This window comes from Mus caroli, unplaced genomic scaffold, assembly GCF_978045245.1.
Source record: "Mus caroli unplaced genomic scaffold, Mus_caroli_1 scaffold_15, whole genome shotgun sequence".
In the NCBI taxonomy this organism is placed as follows: Eukaryota; Metazoa; Chordata; class Mammalia; order Rodentia; family Muridae; genus Mus; species Mus caroli.
Window position 1 is genome coordinate 71,387,011 of NW_028227270.1, and position 12,312 is coordinate 71,399,322.

The 12,312-nt window shown below is 46.5% G+C and overlaps 1 protein-coding gene across 6 annotated transcripts in view; it reads right to left on the reverse strand.

Moving 5' to 3' along the window:
• Positions 1-212: 212 nt before the first annotated feature.
• The window catches only part of Iars1 (isoleucyl-tRNA synthetase 1), a 47,427-nt gene continuing 35,327 nt past the window's right edge, over positions 213-12,312 (reverse strand). For all 6 annotated transcript variants that reach the window (XM_021180375.3, XM_021180376.3, XM_029468407.2 and 3 more), the window contains 12 exons: positions 11,903-12,024; positions 11,399-11,501; positions 11,095-11,178; positions 10,061-10,235; positions 9,528-9,640; positions 8,432-8,527; positions 7,362-7,538; positions 5,822-5,927; positions 4,409-4,534; positions 2,544-2,687; positions 1,613-1,765; positions 213-415 (listed from right to left, as the gene is read on the reverse strand). In XM_021180375.3, coding sequence (XP_021036034.1) covers positions 333-415; positions 1,613-1,765; positions 2,544-2,687; positions 4,409-4,534; positions 5,822-5,927; positions 7,362-7,538; positions 8,432-8,527; positions 9,528-9,640; positions 10,061-10,235; positions 11,095-11,178; positions 11,399-11,501; positions 11,903-12,024 — 1,482 coding nt within the window. In that variant the 3' untranslated portion in view covers positions 213-332. The remainder of the gene's footprint in view (positions 416-1,612; positions 1,766-2,543; positions 2,688-4,408; positions 4,535-5,821; positions 5,928-7,361; positions 7,539-8,431; positions 8,528-9,527; positions 9,641-10,060; positions 10,236-11,094; positions 11,179-11,398; positions 11,502-11,902; positions 12,025-12,312) is intronic.

Below are 12,312 nucleotides of genomic sequence, written 5' to 3' on the forward strand. Positions count from 1 at the left end.
ATACTGAAGAACTCCAGTATAGAAATAAGCTCCGTGGTGCTGAGGTAACATTGGGACACTCCCCCAACATGACTGCATAGGTGTTTAAGGTTAAATGTGAACATGATGTGAGGTCTCCAGTCAGTCAATCCCATTAGAATCGCGGGTTCAAAGCAGCATATTTGACAAGTGCCCAAGGAGATAACTTCACTGAACCCATGTGTGTGTGTGTGTGTGTGTGTGTGTGTGTGTGTGAGAGAGAGAGAGAGAGAGAGAGAGAGAGAGTGTGTGAGTGTGTGTGTAAGGAGATGGGTAGATTCAAGGCAGACTGACTGAAGGCAAACTGATAGCTGTTAGCCATCTGCAGTTGTTGGCAAGACAGAAACATATACAGTCTTCATATTCAAAGTCTTCATTGGGATATCTTCTGTAATTTCTAGAAGAGAGAAAAATTTCAAAAAGTCAATATTCTATATGAGTAAACATATAAAAAAATGTTAACTGCCTATCTTGAGCCCCATTCTAAGGCCACTTTGACTTCTGTCCTAGCTTCTAGTGGGGAATCTTTAAACTCTTGGCATGTCCTGATAGGTTTGTCTTTGTTGCTTACAGTATGGCTCTGATTACATATTATCTTATGTTAGTGAGGTGACCGAGGGCAGGGAGCTGCGAAGTGTGTGGACTGGTTGGTAACCTGTGAGACACAGACCAACCATGCAGGCATTGAATTAATTGAGCCTACATATTAATCCTCAACAAAGTTCTGGGTCCCAAGTTGCACCAAGCTTCCCTGGGTGGTAATACCAGGTGACTACACTCTCGGGGATGGGAGGAGGTAACAGCAGCCATTCCTCCATGAGGAAAGCATGACTTGAATCCCTGGTGACCTCCCATTTTGCCTTCACAGCTCTTCCTCTGGTTAGCTCTGGTTGGTATAATAACCAGTTTGTGAGTATGGTACCTGTTAGTGAGTCTGTGAATATGAGGATGGTTTGAGGAAATGCCTGAGGTTATGTTGGCATCAGAAGTGGTGATGGCAGCACACAGACACTGCCCCCCATGCCCGCATCATACATATAATAAACTTAGGCATAGCATAGTCAGACTGCAGAGCACCAGAGACAAGGGGAAACCCTGAAAGAAGCAAAATCTGAAAGAACATCTTACACAAAACAAAAGTAAGAAAGAGTGATCACCCTGAAATAGAGAGGCACTGAGAAACATGTCAACTCTTGATCATGATCTTTGGGTGTTCTGTGGGAGATGCATGCAGCATGCTTAGACTGAAAAGGGATGGGATCGGCTGGACTATCAGCTAAACGTTTCTAATCAGAGTTGATTCTTGAAGAGACTGCTTTTAAATTTAAAATCATTAAATATAGTACTTTACCTAGAAGTTTAAATGGTCAGGTTATTTCTAAAGAAGTGAAACCTTATCCCCACTCTAATTTGCTAGGCAGGCGCTCTACACTCAGCGACACTTCTCTGTTAGGTTACTGTTATTTTTAACTACATTATGGTTAACTTCTGAAGAAACTGCAAAAACGAACAAAACAAGACAAAGACTCAAAACTTCTTTTTCCCAGCTACTGGCACCACCGACACCTTTCAGAGACAGTCATGGCCGCCTCACCTTGTGTTTGAGTCTCATTCAGGAACAGCCTTAGCCTCCTGCTCCTCAGTCCGAACACCTTGGCTGCCTCATGCACAAGCCCTTGGTGGGTGAGGCCGTTCTGTCCGAGTGGGTTTTCAAGCAGGAGGGTGCCCACAGTTCCTGTTAAACACTCTAGGGAAAGAAGAAGAAAGTGGGTTATTCCCAAGAACTCACGTTCCAACACCAGCAGCAACTGTAGACAGCACCAAACGGCAATGAGGAAGGTTGTGAAGTGGGCGCAGGAGCTTAAGCTGGAGGCACAGGATGTACAGAGGTAATCTTAAAACAGTTCATAGAGGTGAGGAAGAGGGGGACGGAGAGAAACTGACACATGGCAGCCAGCTGTCGGGGGATCGATCTTCAGTGCACACTCAGGTGAAGAGACAAGGATTCCAGTAGGAATGTGCACAAGGAGGACCCTGAAATGTGGGGAAAGAAAGGCAGCAATGGTGCCTGTGGGTCGAGCCTGGAGGTGTCCAACTTTTCAGGACAGAGTCTAAGAAACAAACATAAGTTCACTCTGCCTAATCAATAGTTCAGGCATGCCATTTCACGTAGGTGTAATTTCCACCTTCGAGGGTATTTCTGTTTTCTGATTGTCAAAATGATGGTGGTCTTTCTATAAACATACCAAAAAACCAAAACAACGAAAAAAAACAAGTGTACGCCCTGAGGCAGCACGGGAGTCAATGGTTTGTTCTTTAACATGGAGAGGTGAGGTCTCACTTCACAGCCCAGGCTGGCCTCTGTCACCGAGTGCTGGGATTGCAGGTGAGCTTGCGACACCATGCCTGGCTGGTGTCTGTGTGTTGAAGCTGACTTGAAGATGTGAAGGCTAGGTCAGGGAGTTGAGCCTGGGAGGAGCCTGATGCCCAGCGCTCCAAGAGAAGAGTGCAGAGGATGCGCTCACCTTGTGGCTCTGCGTTCAGGAGCTGCAGGTTGATGTACTGACACAGCAGGGTGCTGGGGCTGCTGATGGGAGACGGGGATGCTCCTGCAGTCACACACAGCGTCCTCCCACTGAGGCTCAGCAAGTCAGTTTGGTTCTGTATTTCTGAAAGAAGCAATTCTGAAGTCACCTGCTTTTTCCTATTTTCCTGGTGTTCACTTCCAATGCCACTATTATCCATCCTCAGTGGTGCTTTCCATTCAATTTACCAAAGAACACTGCTTCTCCTACCAAGCCAGGCTTTAATGAGACCAAAGAGTAAAGAGTAGGAAACTGGCCGGGCGTGGTGGCGCACGCCTTTAATCCCAGCACTCGGGAGGCAGAGGCAGGCGGATTTCTGAGTTCGAGGCCAGCCTGGTCTACAAAGTGAGTTCCAGGTACAGCCAGGGCTATAAAGAGAAACCCTGTCTCGAAAAACCAAAAAAAAAAAAAAAAAAAAAGAGTAGGAAACTGGCTTTTTTGGTAGATGAGCTTGAACCCAGGGCTTTCTGCATGCTAAGCACACCTCTACCTCCAGTTCTGCAGAGACAGCAGATTAAATTCATTAAAGGCTGAGGCAGGTGTTCCAGGTCTACCTGGTCAAGAGAGAGAGAGAGAGAGAAAGAGGGAAAGAGAGAGACAGAGACAGAGACAGAGACGGAGAGAGCATTCCAAAACAGATAGGCCTACATAGAGAAACCCTGTCTTGGGGGGAAAATCTAGACCACCAGGTAATTTGCATGATGCAAAAATAAATAGTAAAATATTCATCATTTAGCTTTTGTGTATCTGTGTGTTTGGGGAGGGGTGCTGGGGACTGATCCCATGGCCTTGTGCGTGCTGGGTAAGTGCTGTACCACTGGTTAAACCCCAACACCTGTAACTTAAAATTCAATGGAAATTGTTTTTCCTCTTTCAGTATATACTATGGCTCCTCTAAAAATTGTCATCCTCGGGGCTGGAGAGATGGCTCAGAGGTTAAGAGCACTGACTGCTCTCCCAGAGGTCCTGAGTTCAATTCCCAGCAACCACATGGTGGCTCACAACCATCCGTAATGAGATCTGACCTCCTCTTCTGGAGTGTCTGAAGACAGCTACAGTGTACTTACATATATAATAAATAAATCTTAAAAAAATAAAAAATAAATTGTCATCTTCTCTTATGATAATCCCAAAATTTACCATGAAAAACTATTTAAAAAATGATTTAAAACAAGTCAGCAAACATGTTTTAATTCAATTTAGTGTCTGAGCTTGTGTGAAGGTATGAGCTGTGTGTGTGCGCGTGTGGCACTCAGAGGCTGACATTAGGTGTCTCTCTCAATTGCTTTCCACTTCTTTTATTTTTAACTGTTACCTGCTGAGCCTCCTTACTGGCCTTGCCCCATTCTCATTGGTTGGGCTAATGGCCTGTGAAGCACCCTGGATCCTACCGCCTCACGGGAGAGCCTGGGATCTCGTATGTGCCGTGCCACTAATGCAGCTTTATAGGTGGATGCTGGGAATCCAAACGCTATTCATCACATAAGAGCTTTACGTCCTGAGCCACCTCCCAGACCCAGGTTGTAATTCTTTAAAAGTGGATCCCAGGTCTGGACTCAGTAAGGCTCAGGAACTGTCTGATAACCTCACAGCACAGCAGGGAGGGCTGAGTCCTGATCTGTCTCATGGCTAACAGGGAATGGGAGGATGAGGGCACAGGAGAGACACAGCAGGCAGACACTGCTAAAGAGCCAGTTGCCTCAGAGTCAGGAAAAGACCACGGCTCTGCCAAACAGTGGACACCAAATGAAGACCACGAAGCCACCTCAAGTAAATGACAAGATGTCCCCTAGCTCTCCACATACCTGTTTCACCGTGGAAGACTGACAGCTTTGCATTTTTAACACCAAATACGCTGGTAACAACAGTCTTCAGCTTCACCAGGTTCAGCTGATTATCACCTCTCGGATTCTCCAGGAGCAACACTCCACCTGGAAGGCCACAGAAATAAGAGCTTACTTAGTGAAGTAAAACTTAAGAGAAAATGTTAAGTTTGGAAGTCAAGTGCCGTAAAGGGGTTTCCAACCCTTACACAACCAAATACCACTTTCCCGCTTACAGGGGCCTTGGCAAACCCCCGTGGGCCAAGAAGTAAAACTACCAAGCCATCTGCCCTCATCCTTTGCAAGGCACAAACTTTTATATTTACAACCCTTATTTTGCACTTTGAATCACTTACCGGGAACAGATGTGTTAGGTGTCACCATTACCTATTTTAGCTGACTCTGATGTCACACTGACAGGGAAAGGGTGGCACTATGTAGTTATCCCCAGAAGGGAACGGCTAGGACAGAGTTCTTTATCAGCCTGCATGACATCAAGATCAGGACTTCTGGCCAGGGATACTACAGAAGGAGTTCTTACTCTCTGTTGGGCTTCCACCAATACCTCTCTGATCAGAAACACAACACCATTTTATTGTTCAAAATGGGTTTGAAGTTGACACTCACGTGGTATCTGACCTCATCACTGCCATGCAGTCATGAGTGGGTCACCTGCTTTGTCACACTCTCCTCGACATTAGTGGACAGAGGGGCTTGAACCCTCAAGTCCTAATGAGACACGGTCTGTGCTCCTCTACGGCAACTGAGGGCCTGAACCCCCCGAGCCTAGCTTCACTGTTTTGGCCTTGTTGTGGGTATTGGTGGAGGAATAGTTGCTACGTTTTCTTTCCTGCTGGCTTTGGGTGGAAGAGAACAATTACTGTCTAGTGACTCTACCTTGCTAAGTTGCTCCTGTCCCCATGTAGTCTCCAGGAGGAGGAGGACTGTGTGGAGGCATTTCTCAACCGGTTAAGTGAAGTAAGTCCAGATCAGAGGAACCGCCCACTGCTATCACTGAGCCTCAGGGCTCCCACGGACTACTCTTCCCTCTACTGAGATGTTTGCTTTTGCAGACTACTCAGGGTGTTAGGTGGTTTCAGCAGGACAAACACGGAAAAGCAATGTTGACTCTAACATGCAAATGCAGTAAGTTCATTAACCACTATGTAAAGGACTCACTTGGGTGACAAGAGGAAAGTTATCTAATTTTACCAATTCTCTTAAGACTGCTTTAAAGATTGTTACAGAATTAACTAAAAAGGGGAGACAGTAGTGGGAGACACTTGTAATCCCAACTCTCAGCCAGAGGCAAGAGGATGGTAAGCTCAACACTAAGCCACAGAGCACATAAGAAACTAAACTAAGCCACGCACAGCACAGTTCACCTGCACTTACCTTGCTCAGTGCCATTTGCACAAATGTTGAGGTTCACATAAGCACAAGCAGGGCCAGGCACACACGATCCTTTGGTGAGCGTGATTTCCAACTCGGACCCCTTTAACTGAGTGGAGAGAGCATGATGAGCAATGGTGTGGTTTGTACTGGGCCCCACAGCAAGGCACACACAACCACCGACCGCTCAGGCAAGCGCTGCAGGTACAAACTCAACCTCCTCGCCAGCTCTCTCAGATACTGCACTCTAGTTACACGATACATGCAAAGTAAGCAATATGTAAGACAGAGAATGAAACAATAATGTGACTTTGTCACCTGAGAAGACAACGGGCACTTTTAGCCCTCCCTTACCTATCCTGCTATTAAGAATAAGGAGAAAAATGATAGAATAAAGGATGTATTTTTGAATTATGGGCTAGTATCTTTTATATCTTGATGTCAAATTTTCATAGCAACATTTAAAAGTACTATGTGTAAAGAGGCCATGAATTTGAAAGAGAGCAGGGGTGGATGGGTATATAGGAGGGTTTAGAAGGAGGAAAAGGAGGGAGAAATGAAGAAATTATATTAATCTCAAAAGGGTAAATAGTTCTTTGTATTTTTAAAAAGTACTGTCCGTAACAGAAAATTCTACCAACTATGCAACACACTATCAACAAGCTAAATAATTATGTCAATTGTCACTTATTTTTAATGAAAATTATCAGAATCCAAAGCATCTTCCCTTCTCATTTAGACAAAGTGGATCGGCACAGCCTTTCCCCACCCTGGCTGCCTTCCGTGGGAGAACTGCCACGAGGAAGCTTCTCCTGCCTTCCTTCCTCCCTGCCCCGCCCCCCGCCTCCTCCTGCTCCTCCTCCTCCTGCTGCTCCTCCTCCTCCTGCTCCTCCTCCTCCTGCTGCTGCTCCTCCTCCTGCTCCTGCTGCTCCTCCGGGAGCCTACCAAAGGACTTGCAGAAGAGTGTTTCAGTCCACACTCATCTCTGCTGCAGGCTTCATGCTGATAGGATCTGGGGTCACCTCTAGGCACACTGAGAGACTATCTTGAAGGGTTCATTGTGGGAGGCCTCACCCTAGAGACAGCAGCAGCACTCCTGGTTTCTGTGCTACACAGAGTGGAAAGCTACCTGAGACCACTTGGCCAGCGCTCTCCTGTCCTGGCTGTGGATATAATGCAACCAGCTGCCTCAAACTCCTGCCCTTTCCCTCTGTAATAGACCTCTACTTGAACTGGAAATTATTTTTGTCAGAATATTATATCAGACAAAAATAAGACAGTGGCTGGAATTAACTAAGAGTTAACTATATGAGCCGGGCATGGTAGCACACACCTTTAATCCCAGCACTTGGGAGGCAGAGGCAGGTGGATTTCTGAGTTCAAGGCCAGCCTGGTCTACAAAGTGAGTTCCAGGACAGCCAGGGCTACAGAGAAACCCTGTCTCGAAAAAAACAAAAAACAAACAAAAAAAAGAGTTAACTATATGAATGTAAAGCAAAATCCAGTATAGGACATCAGTATATCCACACAACTCAGAACTCACCTGTGTTTGCTCTTGAATAAGGATATTATCTGATGTTGGAACTGGATATGGCTTCAAGGGAGCTTTGATAGTGGCAAATATGAAGTCAGTGTGGCTTTCAATGACATTATTCAAGTATCTTCCTTCAGATTTTGCATTATAGTAAACTGTTATTTCATCCGTTGGAACCAGATTGCACTAAAATAGGAGACAAAAAAACTTAGAAGAGAAGTGCATTTGCTCACCAAGCCAAAGGTCCTGCTGAATGAGAGCAAGTGTGTGCTCAGCTGTCATTCTCCTAAGGACACGTGTGAGACTGGCATCCACTCTTCTATGTTCTTTTACCCACTTCTCCCTATGGGGTAGCAGGCAGAATGTCTTCCTAGTGCAGTCGGAACCCTGTGAGTGCTGAGATAAATGCTTAGCAAAGCTAACTGCAGAGCCCTGAACCAGGACAAAAGTGCCTGCCGCCTGCTGCAGTGCCCTCCTCAGACGTGAAGCATGTGCTCTGAGGCTCGGTTTCGGGAGGAGCACCCATGCTGCTCTCCAGTTCACAACGGTCCTTAGGAGTAAGCTCTCTGACTCTGACAGACCTAGGAGACTCAGTGATGCCTTTTCCTGCAGGTCAAGGCTGCATGCACCTTGTTCATCTGTCCTAACAAGGAATATCACCTCAGTCTATACAGATCCAGCGATCTCTCTCCTCAGCTAGGAGCCCTCAAAACTGACTTCGGTCTTACTTGGACACACTTTATCATCTCTGGTTACCCTCTGTAGCAGCAGAGAGTGATCTTTCTGGAAGATAATACTGTAGAAGCCTTGTGGAAGCCCAAGGGAATGGAAGAAGGATGGATAGGCTAAAGCCCTTGGTCAGAGAAAGTGAGCGATACCAGGCCAGGGAGTGGGTAGAGAAGGAGGGAAGGGCCTGACTTCCCTGCGGAGTATAATCAGAGGGACCACGGATTAATGAATCATTACCACCAACTGATAACTATGGTTTATATTGCCTGCCTCGTCTCTCTTCCCCAACGTTCTAAATAAATCCAGTACAAACCCAAAGCCACAGCATGGCCCTGAAGAAACCGACTGACCTTCTTGCGAAGCTTCTGGATACGATTGATGACTTCCCGAGCCATGCCCTCATCCATCATTGACTGGTCAGGTGTGACATCTAAGAGAACTAGAGCCTGCAGAAAGAACAGAGTGCATGGCAATGGAGTAATATCGGGTCCTTCTAACTCCCTCGGTGAACTGCAGCTAGGGCTGGCAGGTGGGACAGAGACAGGCGGCCTAGAGATTGATCCCTGGAACTGACATGGTGGAAGGGGAAAACTTTTGTCCTCTGACCTACACACACACACACACACACACACACACACACACACACACACACGCTCGCACGCACACACACACGCTCGCACGCACACACATGCTGTGGCACCTGCACCCTCATACCCAAAAAAAGACAAGGACCTTTAAAAAAGTCGTTCTGGCTGCAGAGATGGCTCAGCACACGGTGATCTTGCAAGACTCAGGCTGAGTTTCTAGGACCCCCATGGAGGCTCACGACCTTCCATGTATTTTCTAGGGTTAATTTTTGTGCAACCCAGTAACTAAGATAATAATCCACTAGAACAAATCACAAAATGCTCACTTAATTAAGCATCTGATAAACAGCCGGGCGTGGTGGCACACGCCTTTAATCCCAGCACTTGGGAGGCAGAGGCAGGCGGATTTCTGAGTTCGAGGCCAGCCTGGTCTACAGAGTGAGTTCCAGGACAGCCAGGGCTACACAGAGAAACCCTGTCTCGAAAAACCAAAAAAAAAAAAAAAAAAAAAAAAACAACAACAACAACAAGCATCTGATAAACAAATTCAAAGGGTCAGGATCCACACAGAAGATCAAGAGAGCAGCTCAACAGGGAACGGACCGATGCGAGGCAGGTTAAAATATGTGCCCACCCACGTTCTAGTCTGCTGGTGAAAAATATTCTAGGAGGCTGGAGATGACGTCACAAGCCTGGAATCCCCGTACTCCCCAGAGGTGGAGGGAGGAGTTCCAGGACATTCTCAGCTACACAGTGAGTCCAAGGCCAGAGGAGGTACATGACCTTGTCTCAACAACATCAACCAACCAACCAACCAACCAACCAAGGCAGAATCAACTTTAAGGGAACACAAAAATACCTGAGCATCAGAGTGTGCTTCAAACTGTGCGGTCCCTCCCGTGGCCTGGTCAAAGGTGTACATGAGGCGAATGTCTTCCTCATGCAGTTCATGGCCTTCCACAACAATGCTCCCTGTGGGAAAGGCAGACTGTCAGCGTACTGTGCCCTCCCTTGATGACCCTGGCATTCTGCTGCCTACCAAGGGTTGGTGCAAGTGAAATGAGGGGGCAGTGTGAGGTGCTGGGTACTGTGTGTCTGCCCCGGGCAAGCAGGAGGAAGTGTGGAGAGCTGTTGATGGGTGACGTCCTTTAGGAAAGCCCACTGTAGCCACTGCGTTAAGGCTGACTCTAGAAGTATATAGAACTGGAGGGAAATCAGGCAGATTATAACAGGACACCAGCACCCCGAGGCTGCAATAGCAAGGTGGGATACCGGGCACCTGTCTAGGAAAGTCACTGGTATTTACAGCTGTGTTCTTATGAACAGGATGAAGGAAGGGATGAAAACATCGCTTAAAGATGAAGTGGCGAGGACGCGGAGGCGGACACCCACCGCTCTTCTGAAACTGCTCCAGCTCTTCATTGCTCAGCCGCTTTATGGCCATCATCACCGTTTTGAAGGCCCCCTTCAGACGCTTCCCAAGGACCATGTGATCTGGTTCAGCCCTTAGTCGGATACCATACTTGTTTTTATCAGTAGACAGCGTGACTTTTCTAACATTTAATTCCTACAGCGAGTATCAAAGGAAAAGCGAAACTGTGAGGCACAGAAATCTGTATCACATGGGACATGTAGACGAACATCCACAACAGCGCTATTTACAGGAGGCAAAGAGCAGATAAAACCCAAATGCCAGTCAACTGCTGAATGGGTGGGGCTGTGATGTGCTCAAGGCACATAACGCTTGCCTGGCATGTGCAAGGCCCTGGTTTGGATCCCCAGCACCACACAGAGAACAAAGCAGGTGTGACTAGGTAAAAATAAAGCATGGTTTATACACACACTGGAGTGTTTAGCAACATAAATGAATTATGTGAATGAACTGTACAAACATGACGCTAAGCAACATAAGCCACACACAGTAGATGACAAACTGTTCTTTATGAAATGTCTAAAGAAGGCAAATCCACAGGCAGGATTGGGAGGATGTACATTGGCCCACCTTTTATCAGACACACCACACCTAGTGCATTCACAAACTCCAAAGAGCTATAGTTCATCATTTGAAGAAGCAAAACTTTCTTGTTAATTATAAAATTTTACTCTGAGGAGGAGAAGTAGATGAGACTAAAGAAACCCTTTTTTTTTTTTTTTTTTTTTTGGTTTTTCGAGACAGGGTTTCTCTGTGTAGCCCTGGCTGTCCTGGAACTCACTCTGTAGACCAGGCTGGCCTTGAACTCAGAAATCCGCCTGCCTCTGCCTCCCGAGTGCTGGGATTAAAGGTGTGCACCACCACGCCCGGCTTTTTATGTTTTTTTTTTTGTTTTTTTTTAAAACAATTTCATGGATGGTTATGCACGTAGCAATTTACCAAAGAATAATTTTCTAGGAAACAGAAAATCCTGACTGGGCTGAGCCTGACTTACCTCAATGATATACTTCTCCAAGGACCTGATATCCTCTAGAGCTTCTGGGTCTTGGTGGATGACCACAATTTCCTTCAAAGGATACTAGAGGGAAGGGAGTGGAAATGAACCAAGGGTCAGTTTCCCCAAACAGCAAAATGTTGAATGCTCATCTGTCTGGTTAATATTTAGCTTAACTAGCTCCAAGCCATTCATACCTTACCACAGAAAAGGACAAAGAATTATACTATTGCTGCAAAGTCTAAGCTAAAATTCCCCAAGACACAGGTCTGGGTCAATTCCATATAAGAACACAATTTCGCACCTTTATTGGAATAGTTTTCCGGTCTCGTATCACTCTTCCAAGCTCAATCACAGACTGCATCCTCGACACGGCGTTCTCAGTTTTCTTGTCAATCAGCTCCTCTCTGATTGATGAACACAGGGTAGGGAAAATCATTACTTTTAAAGGTTGAAAACCTGACACGGTTACTCTTAAGTGAGGAGGAGGATCTGGCTAGGTCTCCAGCGGTAACTGAGAAAAGATGTCACCCACTCCCACCTCAAGGGGCACACACGGTGCTCCCAGGGTTACTCCAAGGTTGCACTCACATCTCACCCAACTACCATTCCTAAGGAGGATGCTACATCCCTCCTACTGCAGGCCCCTGCAGCCTGAGGAGTAGCTACACCAGCCCAGGTGAAAGGAGGGCTCAGGAGGTGGAGAAGGGAAATGAGCCCTCTCCCCATCTCTTCCTGTGGGCCTTGGGACCCTACGTGGACTTCCCTTTCCTGTGGCCCGGGTGACTCGTCTCTATTTGATTCCTACCGAACTCTAGGCAGCATGAGGTAGTGGATGCTGAGTGTGTCCTTGTCCCGGATAGAAGCAGGGTCAATCAGCAGCTTTAGATTCTGGTACATCAGTTCAGTAAGAAAGGGTGTGTAAGGGGCCTGCAGCAGAATGGAGGAGAGAGTATCACTGGATGCACCCATCATCCGTCGATCTCACTTAGACTGAGAAATGAAAGCCAGTCACTTTAGAGAAGAGAATAGCAATACACAGGCATAGGCTGGTTATTAGCCGTCCCTTTTCAAAGAAAAATGACTTCATATGTATGAGGTGTAAGAGTAGAGCTACCTCACAGGACTCAAAGTATCTCTGGATATCTTGCTATCCAAAACCAAGAACAAGTGCCAGTTGAATCAAATGTATCAGTTAAGTCAATATGCAGAGGTTAA